At 37.6% G+C, this 15,932-nt stretch overlaps 1 protein-coding gene across 4 annotated transcripts in view; it reads right to left on the reverse strand.

Annotated features, from left to right (window-relative positions):
- The window catches only part of Rc3h1 (ring finger and CCCH-type domains 1), a 97,559-nt gene that overhangs the window by 21,599 nt on the left and 60,028 nt on the right, over positions 1-15,932 (reverse strand). For all 4 annotated transcript variants that reach the window (XM_087194336.1, XM_087194335.1, XM_087194338.1 and 1 more), the window contains 4 exons: positions 12,733-12,851; positions 8,237-8,349; positions 2,877-3,158; positions 2,329-2,543 (listed from right to left, as the gene is read on the reverse strand). In XM_087194336.1, coding sequence (XP_087050462.1) covers positions 2,329-2,543; positions 2,877-3,158; positions 8,237-8,349; positions 12,733-12,851 — 729 coding nt within the window. The remainder of the gene's footprint in view (positions 1-2,328; positions 2,544-2,876; positions 3,159-8,236; positions 8,350-12,732; positions 12,852-15,932) is intronic.

The raw sequence follows: 15,932 nt of genomic DNA on the forward strand, positions 1-15,932 counted from the left end.
GCAAAAATTACCTTCAGGGCTAGGAGTGTAGTTCAGTGCTTGCATAGCCTGCACGAGGTTCTGGGTTTGATCCCAATTATGTGCACATACCATTAATAAAGAAGTTAAAGAATCTAATCAATTTATAATCTACTATAGTAGGCTCCTCTTATTATTTACCCTTCTTTCTGTATGCCTTAATGGACGCAGATATGAGAAAGCAGAAACTTTCATTATGCAGACATCCCTCCAGTTTAGGTTCTACTGGAGTTTTGAATGTGTGAATGTGAAACTACTTGGTAAAGAGATGTGATACACAAAAGATCCATTTTCCTCATGCAGATCTAGTGGCCACTACTTGCCTCTAGAGGGTTTTTTTTGAGACAGGGTCTCACTACGTAGCTCAGGCTGGCTTGGACCTTGCTGCAATCCTCCTACCACAGTCTTCTGAATACCGGGATTACAGACATGTGCCACCATGCCCAGGTTGGCTCTAGATTAATTCCTAGAGACCTATCTGAAGCCTGCTTCTCTAGCACTTCCACCAATATTGTAGGTACCTAATTCTTGCATAAACTTCTACTTAATAGTTAAAAGGATTTTTAAAATCTACATTTGAACCTTAATACACGGTCTATTTAAAGTTACACATTGGCCACCTCAACAAAAGTAGCTGGATTTTCCTGAAATGAATAAATCATTTTTATTTTGCATGTACAGTGCACCCTTGAATTATGACTGGCCTTGACATACGAACACCTTGGGTTACGAGCGGAATTTTAGTTTTAACTTATGACCAAAGTCTTGAGTTACAAACTGAAGCTGCTTGTACTTACAGGTGGTCTCACATACAGATTTAAACCTTAGAGTTCTGGAAGGAACATTACAACATCCTTTCCGGTGTGGGGTTGAGAAATCCTGGGCCAGTGTCTCTCTAAGGACACTGAGATCTGCCTGGAAGAAAGTGTGGCCTAAACTTATACAGGAGAGAAACTCTGAAGGCTTGTAGAGGAGCCTGAGCCTTCAATTGACCAACATGAATTACAACCAGCCCTCGCAAACAAATTGAGTTCATAAGCCAAAGGTCTACTGTATTAGTAATGCTGTAGAGAATGTAGAGAAGATGATATTTGTGATTCAAAATTAAAAGACCACCTTGGTTAAATAAAAGTGGACATCCTTGATCTATTACCATTTTAAAAAATAAAAGCATTAAGCTTGGTGTGGTGGTGCACATCTATAATCCCAGCACTCTGGGAGGACTGAGAAACTGAGAAACTGAGCAAGAATCTGTCTTAAAATAAAAATTAGAGGGGGGCCAGGGATTTAGCTCAGTGGTTTCGTTGCCTGCCTCGCAAGGGCAAGGACCCGAGTTTGATCCCCGGTACCAAAAAAATAAATAAATAAAATAAATAAAAATAAAAAATTAGAGAGGGATGAAGCTCAATGTGTAGATTCTAAGTTCAATCCTCAGTAATGAAAAAAAAATGCATTATACTTCTGACAGATATAACAATTCAGTGAGATTATATGTGAAAACTTAAGTCATCCTATCCTTTAATCTATTATTTTGTACTACCATTAAATCTTAGAAAATTTTCTAAATCCCTTCTCCCTTTTTTTTGGTTTTTTGAGACTGAGTCTCATTATGTAGTTCAGACTGGCCTTGAATTCACAGTGATCCTCCTGCACCAGGTTCCCAAGCTCTATATTACAGGCGTGCTCCACCACAGCTGGCTTTTATCGTTATTAATTCTATACTATAAACTCCCTAATAGCAGGTTTGCTTCATTTTTTTTATACATATTACAAGATACAGAAAAATACTGATTAAAAGAAAAATATAACGTGCAATTTATATCTACTAAGATACTAATTTTTTCACTGTGTTGAAAAATTTTATTCAGAATATATTCTCCTTTACTCATCAGCAAATTTCCATTGCTTATTTGAGTGACTTGTTACTTCCATAAATATATAAACACATTTATTACAGATTTACATTTAGTAGGTAAAAGCAGTTTGGATAGTTGATCATAAAAAAAAAAAAACAAAAAAAAAACCCTCAGTTTTTTCAAAGTATTAATAATGCAGCCAAGCATGGTGGCATGTGCCTGGAATCCCAAGGCTAAGGCAGGACAACAGCCTTGAGTTTGAGGACAGCCTGGGCTACATAGTGAGTTTAAGCCAGCCTTAACTACACAGCAAGACTCTGTCTCAAAAAAAACAAAACAAAGAAAAAAATGCATTTATTTTCAGAAGGCTACTATGTAAACAGTCACTCTTACCTGGAAACTTCTTTCACCAGTAAATATGAGAAAATCAAGTGACATAATGAAAGATCATTACCCTGCTGATAAGGTGCTGGTTCAAATGGTGGGGCAGCTCCTCGAGGATCCTGATAATAAACATCAGCTTGCTGTGGTGGGTATAACTGAGAACTTCGAGGTACCATCTGAAGGGGCTTGGTGACAGGCAGGGGAGGCAGCTCTGGTGGCCCCCTCTGAGGTACGGGATGTGTAGTCACAGGTAAGGCAGAAATACTTTGAGGGACAGACTCTAGCCTAAGAGAATAAGATTATATGTCAAGTTTAAAGTCTCTAAAAATACTTCTAATGTACATAAATTGTAGTAGGAAAAAAGGACTGGCATAATTTGGGAAACTGGTTTATTCTAACAGTCATCCCCACTACAAAATTTGTAAATTTTGATCTCTTTCACCTATGCTAAATTATTTCTTTAAGAAAACCCACTAGTATAGGAAATAGAAGTTAAAAAACAACAAAAGACAAAAAATTAGGTTTTTTCTCTCCAAAACAAAACAATTATTCCTCCTTCCTTTTACTTCTCTGTATAAGGAAGAACCCTTAAGTTAAGACTTAGGAACAATGACGTACAGATCAGGAGGGGATCCGGGAGCACTACTGCTCAGATGATCTATCTTTCCTGGTTTCAGACTAGAATCATAGCTGGGGTCCGTGCCTCGTGGGATGAGCTGTGTTACTGCGTTCCCTGATGACACAATTCCATTGGGCAGAGCAGAGGCTTTTCTGCTAGGCAGATCCACTGCAGCTTCATCTGGAAGGATTGCTGTTGAAGGCAGGCCCACCTCATTAAGCTGACCCAAAGAGGCACTCAGGGGTCTTCTAGGGACCAGACGTTTGTTCATTTTACGGAATCTATACAAAAAGAAAAGGCATGCATAGAAAAACAAATATAAAAGGAAAATCAAGAACTAAAATGTATTTAAAATTCTCTCTTGAAAACATGGGGTCTATGAACTTGAAAACCATATGTGTATTTCCTATAAAATCTTGACCAGCAAGGCACACTGATTAAAAATAAAATTTCTTGTACTGAACATGTATTAATATTTATAACATTCAAATCATGTTAATATTTTTACTATAATATTTACTGAAATTTCTATTTCTGAAAACTATTGGAAGGGTAGACAGTTTGAAATATTTACTTCAGCTTTTCTTCAAATGTATACTTTGATACAGTGAGCCTATGTTAGAAATTAAGAGGGGCTAAGAATGTGACTCAGTGACAGAGTGCTTGCCTAGATGCCTGAAGCCCTGGGTTCAATCCCCAGCTCACAAAAAAACAAACTAAAACAAAACAAACAGGGCTGGGGGACCCTGCAAAAACAAGCCCCCAAACAAACAGAAGAAAAACAAAGCCAATGTACAGTGAAAAATTTATTGTTTACTACATTAAAATGTTTATCTAATCAAGAATACTTTCATCAGAATTGCTTCAGAGATACTGATGTTATTAATGTGTGTTCACATAAAACTGAAGTTATTTTAAAAGTCTGTAAAGGGAAACAACACTATAGAAAATGCCCTAAATGTATATGGTTGCTGTGGTTTAAAAAAAAAAAGTTACAGATTCTATATCTAACAAAAGGAGAAAAACTAAGCCACCAGACTCCAGCCTTCTTGTCCCTCAACAAAAGCAAGTCGCTAGTACATTTTTAAGAACAATGTCAAAACTATACGCCCATTAGAATACTGCTGTTATTTCTACGTTTTTCATATCTGAGAAATTTAGGAGGGTATCTTTCAGGGGTAACATTTTTTTTAAATTTTATTTTATTGGTACATATTAGGTACACAATATAATGATATTCATCATTGGAAATTTGCACCTTTACATAATCTCTCTTGGTTCTGATTTTTCCCCCTTCCCCTGCCCTCCCTTCTAACCCTCCCTATTTACATCCCTCCCTATTTACAAAGACTTTGTTTCCATTTTTTCATTTTCTCATATTAATTCCATTCCCTTCTTTCCTTTCCCCTACCCCTCCCACTTCCCCTTCCCCTTTGCCCCTAACCTGTTTTAATATTCATATTCACATGCATGTTAATTACTCTTTACAGAAATAGGGTTATATATTATGTAGTGATTTTTTTCCTCTATTTAATCTTCAATATTTCTTTATGTCAATTCATTTTAGGTATTTTTTTGCTATTAAAATAAATTCTGTAACGGATAATTATGTATATATACTTGCACCCTGTGTGAACAACCAGGAACAGAATTGCTAGGTCAATGATGTGCATATTATAAATTTTTATAATGCTATATAATAAAGGAAAATATCTTTTAATACTTCATGAAATACTGGGTAGCATTAGTCAATGTTAACATGATAGTTTAAAATACTGTTTAATTTACATTTCTTTAAAGTTAGTGAGGCTGAATACATTACATGTGCAGTGGGCACTGGTACTACTTCTGTGAACTATGTTTGCTATGGCTCAGTTACGGGTTGAATGTGCCCCTGCAAAGGGCCCTCAATGTGGCAATGTCGAGAGGTGGCAGAGCCCTTAGGAGTAGTAGTAAGCGGGAGGTAATTAGATCACTGCCCATGGAAGGTGTTAATGCTAGAGCTGTGGCATGAACTGGTCTGTGCAAGAACAAGCTATACAACACACCATGCTTGGCCCTTTCTGCTCTTATGCTATGTCATGACACAATCTAAGGAGCTCTCACAAGGAATCTGTTCTGTACTGTTTGGGGATTTTTTTTTTTTTTTGGTGCCGGGGATCAAGCTCGGGGCCTTGCGCTTGCGCGGCAGGAATTGGAACCACTGAGCTAAATCCCCGGCCCTGTTCTGTACTGTTTGGATCCTGCAGATTCATTTGCCAAATAAACCTCTTTACAAATTAACCAGCCTGAGGAATTTTGTTAAAGCAACATAGGACTAGAACACTAGTTATGTTATGATCCAATGATTCATGAACACTGGTTCCTCTTCCTTATAGATTTGTAGAAGCTCATTCGGTGTCAGGGACATCTCTCTCTCTCTCTTTTGGGTTTTTTTTTTTTGGTACTGGGGATCAAACTTGGGACCTTGTGCTTGCGAGGCAGGTGGCGGAACCACTGAGCTAAATCCCCAGCCCTCTCTTTTGGTTTTCTGAGACAGAATCTTGCTATGTAGCCTAGGCTGACCTTGAGCTCACGGCAATCCTCCTGCCTCAGCCCTTCAAGTGCTGGGATTACAGTCATATGCCATCATGCCTGGCTTCTCTTTAATGGTGGTGTTTGTAGAGGACATAAGAAAATGGAAAGACATCCCTTGTTCCTGGGTAGGAAGAACCAATATAGTGAAAATGGCCATACTTCCAAAGGTGATATATAGATTCAATGCAATCCTGATTGAAATCCCAACATTGTATTTCCCAATCTAGAGAAAACAATCCAAAACTTCATTTGGAACCAGAAGAGACCTAGAATAGCAAAAGCAATTCTAGGCAAGAGACACGGCAGGGGGTATCACAATCCCCAACTTGAAATTATGCTACAAAGCCACTGTGACAAAAACAGCATGGTACTGGCAAACACCTAAGGATCAGTAGAATAGACTAGAAGATACAGAAAGAACTCCAGACACACTCAGCTACCTCATCTTTGACAAAGCAGCCAAACACCCTCACTGGAGGATAGATAGCCTCTTTAATAAACAGTGTTGGAAAAACTGGATTTCAACTTGCCAAAGATTAAAACTAGAGCCCTATCTTTTAGCATGCACTAAACTAAAATCCAAGTGGATTAAAGATCTAAATACTAAAACAGAAACACTAAACTTGCTGGAAGATAAGTTAGGTAAAACTCTTGAAGACACTGGCATAGGAAAAATCTTTATGAACAAATCCTCAGTAGCATGGGAAGCAGCACAAAGAATCAACAATCGGGATCTCATCTCATTAAAAAGAACTGCAAGAGAAACCACCAACAGAGCTAAGAGACAACCTACAACGTGGGAAAAAATTTCTACTAGCTGTTCCTCCAACAAAGGTCTACTATCTAGAATATATAAAGAACTTAAAAAAAATCAGACCCCCCAAATATAAAGACCCAATTCAAAAATGGGCATTTGAAATGAGCAGACATTTCTCAGACAAAGAAGTAAAAACAGCAAATAAATATATGAAAAAATGTTTTACATCACTGGTCATTAGAGAGATGCAGATGAAAACAACACTGAGATTCCACCTCACCCCAGAAAGAATGGCTGCTATCAAGAAATCAACCAAATAACAAATGCTGGTGCGGGTGTAGGGAAAAAGGAACCCTTCTTCATTGTTGGTGGGAAATCAGTATGGAGATACCTCAAACAACTAGGATTAGAAGTCCCATTTGACAGAGCTATTCCTCTGTTGGGTATCTTCCCAAAAGAGTCATACCACAGTGATGTATGTTCATCCATGTTTATAGCGGCACAGTTTGTAATAGCTAAAACTTGGAAACAGCCCAAATGCCCATCAACTGGAGACTGGATAAAGATGTGGTTTTTCTATAAAATGGAATACTACTCAACCATAAAGAATGAAAAACTAGAGACATTTATAGCTAAGTGGATGGATGCACATTGAGGCGATACTTTTGTTTTTTTGGTACCAGGGACTGAACTCGGGACCTTGGACTTGTAAGGCAGGTGATGGAACCACTGAGCTAAATCCCCAGCTTGAGGCGATACTCTTAAGTGAAATAAATAGGATACACATGTGTAAATACCAAATAGTTTCTTTGCTGTGAAAAACTAAAAGTGTAAATAAGGATCAAATTGTATAACTGATACTGTGAAATAGGAAGAAAAGGTCTAAAGGAGTACGGGAAGTGGGAGGGGTAGGGGAAAGGAAAGAAGGGAAAAGAAAAAATACGAGAAAAGGAAAAAAAATGGAAACAAAGTCTTTGTAACCAAGAACCAAGATACGTCATGTAAAGGTACAAGATCCCAATGATGAATGTAACTGTATACCTAAAATGTACCAATAAACTTAATGAGAAAAAATAACTGTGGTGTCTGTGCCATACATTAGTTTTTTATTTTTACGTAACCAAAGTTATTATTCTTTTCCTTTATCGATACAGAACTGTCACTAATATAGAATTCTTTCCTTAAGATATTTAACAACAACAAATCACCTCTTAGTACTCTGGTCTCCTTCCTAAATACTGAAATTTCTGATTATTTATATATATACAGATATAAAAAAATTCATTTTGTTGTGAAGGTTGAGGCAAAATCTTTCAAATGTATAGCAGTTATTTCACTGTTAAAATGTTACCTGAAGCACATACGCTGAGTTCATGTTTTTCACTCTTTCTATATTCTCTATTATATTTCACTGAGCTACCTATTCCTGTGGAATACCAGTCTTTATATTCACTTTAGGTTAGGATACAGGTTAATAAATACATACTGTACTAAGCATCATATTACCATAGTGGCTTTTGATTTAAGATATAACTTACTAACATGTGGAAAAGTATCTATGACATTTCTACTGCATTAAGAGATTCTGATGTACAATTAACAATGGAGTTTATTTAAGCTCAGTGTGGTGGTGCATGCCTGTAATCCCAGCACTCTGGGAGGCCAAAGCACGAGAAGTGCAAGTTCAAGCCCACTTACCAAGACCTGTCTAAAATTAATTCAAAAAGGTCTGGAGAGGTAGTTTGGTGTGAAAGTCCCGGGTTCAATCCCCAGTACCGTAAGTAACAGCAAAACACAAAGCAAAATGAAATGAAACAAACAACCAACTTATTTTGAGATTTAACTCACCAAAAAAATCTTCCTATCTATAGGAGCAATGTAATGAAAACTGAAAAAACTAGTCTTTAAGAAAAATTGTTTTCAATTTTCTAAAAATTGCCTATTCATTTTTGTACTTCTCAAAGTCGGCAAACTATTCTGTTTTATGTTATTCCAAAGGGCAAGTCTCATGACTTTTACACTTACTTTTCCAGTTCCTCCTGGGAGTGTGCAAATGTACAGCTGGCTCCACGAGGGCATCCTCCCCTCTGCTTCATATCTCGACACATGTATGTTTTATATTTGCTATGCTGTGGAGGCTATGACAAAAGTCAAAACATTAGGCATTAAACAAAAACCATCACGACAAAACAAACATGAATTTTCTATTGTTAGTTCAGGATCCTGATAATCTAAGTCCCATGTTTATCTAAACTACGTAGAGCAATGCCAAGAGCAGTGGCACATGCCTGTAATTCCAGCACTCAGGAGGCTGTGGCATCATATAATTCTCGAATAAATCTCAGGGCAGCTCTATGGTCTTTCCAAGTTTTTGTTTGGTTGTTTGTGACAGGGTCTTGTTATATAGCTCAAGCCAGCCTGGAAATCACTATGTAGTCTAGGCTGCACTTGAGCTCAGTGATCGTCCTGCCCCAGCCTCCAACCAACAAAGTTTAAGACTTTCAAGAGAGAATAAATTCTCTAATAGCTTTTGTGAAATGTTCAGTACAACTATACATATATAATTGTTTCCTATAAAACATCACAAAAATCTACAAAAACCCCTATAACTTAAATGGATCCTATAACCAGTTTCTTTTCAATGCTAGGGCTTGAACACATGGACACATGCATGTTAGGCAAATGCTCTACCACTGAACTATAATGCCACACATTTAAGAATATCAGCCATGTCAGAAAAATCCTTGGTATGTGTTCATTTATAAACTCTCTGAGATTTCTTTTTTTCTTTTTCTTTTTTTTTTTGGTACCGGGGATCAAACTTGGGCTCTCTGAGATTTCTAAACACAGTGACTTTCCAGCCCCATCACTCCCTTTTTAAAAATTTTGAAACAGAATCTAAGTTGCCAGGGTGCTTCAGACTTGTGATCTCTGCCTAAGGCCCTGAGTAGCTAGGATTTTTTTTCTTTGAAACAAAACTGGTATATTTTATATATGCATAGTGATAAAATTCATCAAGGAAATTTGTACCTGTACATGATATATCTTGCTTTTTTTTGCATTCCCTTCACTCCCTTCCAACCGCTCTTCCCCTCCTTATTTACAAAAGCTGTTTCCATTTTTTCCTTCTCCCCGCCAACCCGTTCCCCTTTTCATTTGGACATTCTCTTCCCATTTCCCAATATATATTATACATTTTGGTCTGCATTTCTTTCAGTTTCTCACACCAGAGAAACAATGCAGTATTTAAATATGTGTGTCTGATTTATCTCATTTAAGAGTATAGCCTCCAGGTGCATTCATTTAGCTAGAAATGTCTCAAGCTCATCCTTCTGACAGAGTCGTATGCCACTGTATTAAAAAACCCCATATCTTCTTTATCCATTCATTGGATGATGGGCAGTTTGGCTGTCTCCAAGATTTAGCTATTACAAACTGTGTTACTATAAACATGGGTGCGCATATATTGCTGTGGTATGATGCTTTTAATACTTTTGGGAAGATAACAAGGGGAATAGCTGGGTCAATTGGAACCTTTACTTTTAGTTTTGTGAGGAATCTCTGCACTGATTTCCAGTGGTCACACCACTCTACACTTCCACCGACAGTGGAGAAGGGTTCCTTTTTCCTCAAAGCCCCATCAGCGTTTATTATTGGTTGATCTCTTGATAACAGCCATTCTTTCTGGAGATGGAATCTCAGAGTTGTTTTGTCTGTCTTGAATGACCAGTGATGTTGAACACTTTTTCATGTATTTATTCGCCATTTCTACTTCTTCATCTGAGAAGTGTCTATTCACTTCAGATGCCCATTCTTAGATTGGGTCTTTAAATTGGGGGGGGGGTCTAATTTATTTGTAGTTCTTTATATATTCTATTCTTTTAATTTTTTTTCCAGTACCAGGGATCAAACTCAGGACCTTGTGCTTTCGAGGCAGGCACGGTGCCACTGAGCTAAATCCCCAGCCCTCTTTATATATTCTAGATAGTAATCCTTTGTCTGAGGAACAGCTGGCAAAAATACTCTCCCCACACTGTGGCTTGTCTCTTTACCCTATTCGGGGTTTCTCTTTCTGTGCAAAAGCTTTTTAATAAGATGAGATTCCAGTTGTTGATTCTTTGTGATATTTCCTGTGATTGGGGGTTTGTTCATAAAGTCTTTGCCTCTATCATGTCTTCAAGAGTTCTACCCATGCTATCTTCCAGCAGATTTAGTGTTTCTGTTTTAATATTTACATCTTTGATCCATTTTAATTTTAGTTCAGTGCGTGGTGAAAGATATGAGTCTAGTTTTGATCTTCAACATGTAGAAAGCCAGTTTTTCCAGCAGCATTTATTAAAGAGGCTTCCAGTGAAGGTGTTTGGCTCCTTTGTCAAAGATAAAGTAGCTGAGTGTGTTTGGAGTTGTCTCTGCATCTTCTAATCTGTTCCACTGATCCTTGGGTCTTTTTTTTTTTTTTTTGGTACCAGGGACTGAACTGCAAGGCAGGCGGTGGAACCATCTCAGGTCTTTTTTCTCTGCCACCACCATGCTGTTTTTATCATAGTAGCTTTGAGGTATAATTTCAAGTCAAGGATTGTGATGCCCCCTGCCTTGCCTTTATTGCCTAGAAGTGCCTTTGCTATTCTAGGTCTCTTCTGGTTCCAAATGAATGTTACGATTTTTTTTTTTTCTAATTCTGTGAGATATGATACTGGTATCTGGATTGCATTAAATCTGTGTAATAACTTGGAAGTATGGCCATTTTCACTACATCAATTCTTTCTACCCAAGAACAAAGGATATCTTTCCATTTTCTGATATCCTTTTCCATCTCCTGTTTCAGAATACTGTAGTTTTCCATGTAAAGCTCTTTTACTTCCTATGTTAGATTGATTCCTAGGTATTTCATTTTTGGGGAGCTATTGGGAAAGGTGTTGCTTCCCTAATTTCTCTGAATAACTAGGATTACAGGCTTGGGCTCCTGTCTACTTCTTCTTCGTCTTTTTTTTTTTAAGAGACAGGGTCTCACTGTGTTGTCCAGACTGGTCTTGAACTCATAATGTAGCCCAGGCTGTCCCTGAACTGGTGGTAAATCTGCCTCAGCCTCCCGAGTACTGGGACTTCACGCTTGCACCACCATGCCTGGCCTATAACCAATTCTTAACATGCAGAAGAATATACACAAGACTCGAAAATCTCCAAAGGTACAAATTAAACTTACTGCTTACAACTCAAGGATAAAGCAAGAAAATAGATTTGGAAGTTAACAAGATAACCAAATTCAATTAGACTGAACCATGTTTAGTGTATTTTATCACTTTATGGTGGGTCTTAAAGGTCTTATTATTTTTGTTATTTTCTTCATATAAAGCTCTTATTTGAGTTTAGAGTGATTAGGGAAACCCTATTCAGATTATTCTACTTATTTAGCAAGACACTTTTTATATTTCTTGTCTTTCCAGGAAAGAAAAGGTATACTAAGTGACCTATTATTAATAATAGGTAAATTACAGAATTTTAAGTTCACAGGCTTACCACTATAAAAGAAAACACCAAATGAATCTAAAATAAATCCTGAGCATAAAATAAATTATTGGCAACAAAAGTAAAAACTCTGGCTATAATGTATTATAATTTACACACATTTCACTTTTAAAAATTTAAAGCCAGGTGTGGTGGTGCATGTCTATAATACCAGCACTGTCGGAGGCAGAGGCAGAAGGAATGCAAATTTGAACCCAGCATGGGCAAGTTAGTAAGAACTTGTCTCAAAATAAAAAAGGGCTGGAAATGTAGCACAGTGTTAAGGGCTTGGATTGTTACCCAGTAGTACATTTAAAAAAAAATAATACAGGAAAATTTAGACCACGGGAGTAAGAGGCATTATCAATGACAAAATTTAAAATACTAACACACAAGGGCCAGGGATTTAGCTCAGTGGCACCTCACCTGCCTTGCAAGTGCAAGGTCCTGAGTTCGATTCCTGGTACCAAAAAAACCCAAAAAAACTAATATAGAAAAACGTCTACAGATATGTAAGCAGTATTGGTGAGATAAAATATTAGTAATAAAAAGTAACACTTTTTTTTTTTGAGACAAGATCTCACTATGTACTTCAGGCTGGTCTTGAACTTACTATGTAGCCCAAGCTGGTCTTGAACTGCCAGTGATCCTCCTGCCTCAGCCTCCTAGTGCTGGATTACAGGTGTGCACTGTCACGCCCAGCTAAAAAGTGACACCTTTGTCAAAATGAAATGTAATACTAACTGAGGAAAACAAAATCTACTTTCTCCATCACATGTTGCTATATCCAAAGTGACCTCAGCACATGAGATCATTATGGGTTATTTCAATGTTGTCAGATAAAATTACTAGGCTAAACCAGTAAATTGGCTGGTCACTATGTCAATTGTGTCAGTTTCAAAATATTCATATGACCTTTTTGGCTCTGCTTCTGTAGGTATACCCACAATGGCTTACCTGTAGTTTTAAGTTATATCCAAAGTAGCTTACCTGCGAATTCCAAACTACTCCCTTACCTGCTGTTGATCTGCTCCTTTTTTGCTGTGGTTCTGAATATAATCAACCAGGCCATGTACCACGGTACGCACAGCAACCAGCCCATTTTCTAGCTGTTCCCATGTAGGAGGAGGAGCATCTATGCAACAAATTAAAAAAAAAAAACTATGATGTGATTCAATATTTTGCCCAAAATTAAATTAATAAAGAAGTGCCCGCATTTCAGTGCAATCATGTTAAGCATCATATAACTTTTCGTATAACAAAACATATTCACCTAACCATCATTTTGAAGGAAAGGACATATTCTTTTAAAGTCAGGGTTGTAAAAGAAAATAAACACAGGGAAAATGAAAGTAATAAAGGAATTAGGTAAGCCAGACAATAATGACAACTGTTATTAGACTCTCAGTTTTGAAGACAACGAAGAGTGACTGGGGGGCCGGGGATTTAACTCAGTGGTTCCGCCGCCTGCCTAGCAAGCGCAAGGGCCCAAGTTCAATCCCCCGTGTACCAAAAAAAAAAAGAAGGAAACAAAGAGTGACTGAGAATCTGTCAATCTGATGAGCATAGCTATCATCCTAAGATTATAATTATCGCTAAGCTTTAGCTGGTTGTTGTTATATGAAAATGCAAGGCTTGCCCTACCAAATATATTAAAAATACATTAAATATTTCCCAAGGATATCTTGAATTTGAGCTCCGTAAGTAAAGTTCACTAGATTTTTGTTGGTTTCTGTTTTATTCTTCTGCAATGTGAAGGACTGAATGCAAGGCTCTGTGTATGCTAGGCAAACAATATACCACTGAGCTATACTACCAACTAAAATTAAAATTTTTAGGTGCTGGCACCTTAAAAATTTAGAACAAGATGCATACTAACACTGAGAACCACACAAAACTTTACTATGGATTACCCACTGTCAGCCAATTTGTACATTTATTTTGAAGTCTTATATAAGTCAGATAAGTAGTAAACAAAGTACAACATAAAAAGTTTTTTTTTAACATAAAAAGTTTAATAGAAGAGCTACCATATAAAGAAATTCTGCTACATGTCTTCTTCATTTAGTATTTGCTCAGTGCCAGCACTATAGTTTTATTATGGAAAAATGAACTACAAAGCTAAACATAAAATATTCTCTCAAATATACACATACTTGATGTTAGCCAAAAGGTTGAGAAGTGATCTAAAATATATATAAAATCAAGTGAGAAGAATTTTTAGAGATGACTTCCTGAAGGAGGCACCACGAAAGGCTTTTCAGTGATGGCACATGAACTGGCCTTTGAAGGACACATGGAATTTCACCTGGGAAAGTCAGAGGTAGTGAGAACAGTCATTCAAAAGTAGTTTTTGGACAGCTACTACTTTTGAGATATTATTCTAGCTGCTAGAGAAGCAACAGTGATAAAAACATAAAAATCTGTCACATTTAAGGAGAGGATCCAGACAACAGACAAGAGAATAATCAAAATTCAGACTGTTTAGTTAATGATGAATTGAAAACTTAGGCAAAGAGAAGTAGCAAATATGTGTAAAATTTTAGACAAAGTAAAGATATTAGTGGAAAACTTTCTAGTTAGGAGAAACAGGCATAAATAGAAGAGGTACAGCATAGCAAACACCACAGAGCCCCTCAAATAGAGAAGAGGAACAGGTTTAAAATCTGCAACACTCCTAGGCCAGAAGCAATGGATATGGGAAGTCAGCAGAGGACTTTGAGAAGAGAGTCTAACAAAGTAAAAAGGAAATTAGGAGAATGTGTGTGACTTACAAGTCAAGACAAAAGCTTTTCAAGGAAGGCAGAGTAAACAGCAATGTTATAAATGCTCCCAACACATTAAATACAAGAACTTAGAAGTGGCCTTTGGAACTGGCTAGACAGAAGTCACTTGAAGCCAAGTGTGGTAATGCATGCCTATAATCCCAGCACTCTGGGAGACTGAGGCAGAAGAATCTTAAGTTTGGGCTCTGGCTATGCAACTTCGCAAAAACCCTATTTCAAAATTTAAAAAGCTGGGGATGTACCTCAGTGCATAGGCCCTGAGTTCAATCCTAAGAACTGGAAAAAAAAAAATGGGAAAAAGTAAATATAGTAGGAACAGATCTGATTTAGTATGATTAGGCAATCCTGGGAGCAAACTTACAAAAGTAGGCTGATAAGAGAACTGAGCATAGTGGTACACATACATAGGTAATCTCAGCTACTTAGGAGGTTGAGAAGGAGGATCACCAGTTTTAGGCCAACCTTGGAAACTTAGTAAGACCCGTCTCAACATAATAAATAAAAAGGGCTCGGGATGTTGCTCAGTGTGAGTCTCAGGGTTCAATCCTCAGTACCACAAAGCTAACAAATAAAACCCCACAAGTCAGGTGTGGAGGCTCACTCCTGTAATCCCAGCACTTGGAAGGCTGAGGCAGGAAGATTGCTAGAGAGTTAGAGGTCAGCCTCGGCTACATAGTGAGTTCAAATCCAGCCTGAACTATGTAGCAAGACCCTGTCTCAAAAAACAGAAACCAAACCAAAAAACAAATCTCACAAAGAGTGTTGACTGCTATAGTCATGCATTCCAAATCTTATTCTATAAGTAATGGGGTATCCCTGAAAGTTGGATTCTTTTTTTTTTGAAACAGAGTCTCGCTATGTAGTTCAAGCTGACCTTGAACTTACTATGAAGCCCATGCTGCCCTTGAACTCTCGGCAATCCTCCTGCCTCAGCCTCCGGAGTACTGGGATTACAGGCATGCCCCACCACACCTGGCCCCTGAAAGTTTCTGAGTGTGGAAATAAGATCCAAGATATGACTGACTTTGCAGCAATAAACAGACCAGATTAGAGGAATAATACAGGAAACTGGAAGGTGTTCAGTCCCAGAGAAAAGGAGTGAGGCTCTCAACATAAGAAGCAATAAAAGGCACAGGATATTTAAAGAACAGATAAATCCTGTTTTCTGGAATAGTACATATAGGAAGTGAAAGCAAAGATATGAGGCAAGACAGCAGACAGAAGGCAGAAGGTTTTAAGCTTGTGTTCCTCAGAGAATGAGGTTGATAACAGGATACACAGAAGAAAGTGCAGGCTTGGAAAGAAGATGAACTCACTTTGAAAAGAACAGGGCAAAAACAAAAAAGAAAAAAAAGAAAAGAACAGGGCAGGTGATGGAGACTCTCAGCAAGCATTTGAGAAATGGATCAGGAGTGATGAGGAGATAACGG

The sequence above is a fragment of the Heterocephalus glaber genome, unplaced genomic scaffold (genome assembly GCF_053883595.1).
Source record: "Heterocephalus glaber isolate CG9 unplaced genomic scaffold, H.glaber_assembly_v1.0 deba00001600, whole genome shotgun sequence".
NCBI classification, from domain to species: Eukaryota; Metazoa; Chordata; class Mammalia; order Rodentia; family Bathyergidae; genus Heterocephalus; species Heterocephalus glaber.